The 1,957-nt window shown below is 54.6% G+C and overlaps 1 protein-coding gene across 1 annotated transcript in view; it reads left to right on the top strand.

The window, feature by feature from the left end:
• The window catches only part of LOC127749054 (uncharacterized), a 9,401-nt gene extending 7,541 nt beyond the window's left edge, over window positions 1-1,860 (top strand). Inside the window, exons 2-3 of the mRNA XM_052265581.1 lie at window positions 1,070-1,160; window positions 1,370-1,860. Coding sequence (XP_052121541.1) covers window positions 1,070-1,160; window positions 1,370-1,522 — 244 coding nt within the window. The 3' untranslated portion in view covers window positions 1,523-1,860. The remainder of the gene's footprint in view (window positions 1-1,069; window positions 1,161-1,369) is intronic.
• The last annotated feature ends 97 nt before the right edge of the window (window positions 1,861-1,957 follow it).

Below are 1,957 nucleotides of genomic sequence, written 5' to 3'. Positions count from 1 at the left end.
CTCGAGTCCGCCCGCCCTCCGGCCACCTCTTTTCCAAAACCAACCCTCTCCTCACTCAGCTGCTTTGACTGCGGGGAGGGTGCTCCCCGGTGCTCCCCGTGTGCACACGCCTGCACGTCAGCTATGCCCTGCTGCACTCGGGATTGCATTTCGGCTGCCCTGCACCCCCCGGCTGCCCAGGACAGGTAGACAGACCATTCTACTCGCGCTCTCTCCCCTTCCAGCCTGAAAACATCCGCGAAACTTGAAAGAGAGAGGGGGGAGGGGCGATTGGGGCTCAGGAAGGGGTTGGCAGGGGAGCGCGCGCACCCCGCACCGGCAGCACGTCGCCGAGGCGCACGGCACGGACCGCCCACTTCTACGGCCAAATAACTGAGTTAGCCGGCGATGCACGGTCACTATAAAGATTATAAATAGAGGACTTCCATCATCGTTAGCGTGGGTTTTATAGGGCCCAGCTGGTGAAGGGGGTACTCGCGGGAGGAGGGGGCGCGGGCGGGCGGAGTGCGGAGTCGTTAGAATTGACTAATAGCACAATAAAACCGGACGCCCTATACCAGAGCCCGGTCCGACCAGTGAAGGGGGACGAAATCCAGCGTTTTGTACGCGGACACGGACCCCGTGACCTGGAAGGAATTGAATCCCCTCTGGCGCCCCCTTAGGTTTCCCAGGCTACATTATTCGGTTATTCCTGTCTTTTACTGCGGCCCGGGCCCCGTCGGCTGATTGCCGTTAGATTGAGCAGCCAGCCTCCCGGCCCCGCCCGGTCCCGCCCCGCCCCGCCGCTGGCCGCGTAAGGCCCGACTTTAATTATCTGCAGTCGTTTCTCGCTTTTATTGGTTCGCGATAATCTCCCGCGAAGGAACAATATAACGGCAGATTAGCAAATCCAATTTGCGGGTCCGCGCGCGGTTTTGGCGGGGGACCCCGCCACCAGTTTAATTTCGCACACATCCGCGCGCCTGGACGCACCAAAGTGATTGAGCGCAAGAGCAGCGCCGACACTACAACCGCACCCGTTCCGAAACAATCATCATCTCAACCATTTTGGTGTGGCGTTTTGTTGCAGGACCAGAACCAGAGCCCGGATGGAGGAGTCTTCGAACGGCAATCTTCACATCGTCGGATCGTTCAAGACTGACGTGGACCCGAATTTCAAGGTAAATTGTCAGGCTACATATATGTATTGAGGTCTGTTTTGGACCTAACAAAAAATACCCGGTGGCTAAAAAAACAAACAACGGAATACTTTTTGCCTACTCGCTCGGAGCCGTAAGGCACCTCATGGGCAGTGCTTTACAGTGTCCCAGTACAAAAGTGCACGGGGGCGATGGACAAAAACTGTGACTTTTGATTTTTTTGTCGACAGCTGTGCCTGACCTCCCGCGTGAGCGCTGCGGACTTCAACATGGGCTACTGCATGACGGGGACCCTGGAGCGCGGCTGCAAGAGAACCAACTCGTTCCAAGTGACGCACTTTGCCGTCATCCGTCGACTCGAGGTCCCCACGCCGACAACATGATAACAACGTCGATCTCACCGTCAATCCTCTCGGTCAATTTCTCAACACGTCCGTTTTGTTGTTGGTTTATTCAAATCATCCCTCCATTGAGTCAACTTGACACACGAGGCACGCGCTTCACACACTAAACTAGCAATGAAGTTATATATTTTTAAAATTTCTCAAAAAAAGCTTAAAGACTGGTTTGACTTCAGTGTCCATTGCGAATCAGTGGCAAGGTTCCAGCCTGTCCGTTAGCAAACCGTCCTCACGCAAAGGCCGTGCCTCCGGCTTCTTCAGACCCTCCATCCTCCCCCAACATGTTCCACTCTAGAAATAACATTCTACAGTTCATGCGTTCTCTGGAAACTCAAGTGTCGTACAGTATCACACTTATAAGTGCAGTACCATGGTGTCCTACAGTTATAAGTGTAGGACCAAGGTGTACTGCAGTTA

The sequence above is a fragment of the Frankliniella occidentalis genome, unplaced genomic scaffold (genome assembly GCF_000697945.3).
Source record: "Frankliniella occidentalis isolate FOCC.00 unplaced genomic scaffold, Focc_3.1 Scaffold28, whole genome shotgun sequence".
In the NCBI taxonomy this organism is placed as follows: domain Eukaryota; kingdom Metazoa; phylum Arthropoda; class Insecta; order Thysanoptera; family Thripidae; genus Frankliniella; species Frankliniella occidentalis.
This window is presented reverse-complemented; position numbering and strand designations above follow the sequence as displayed.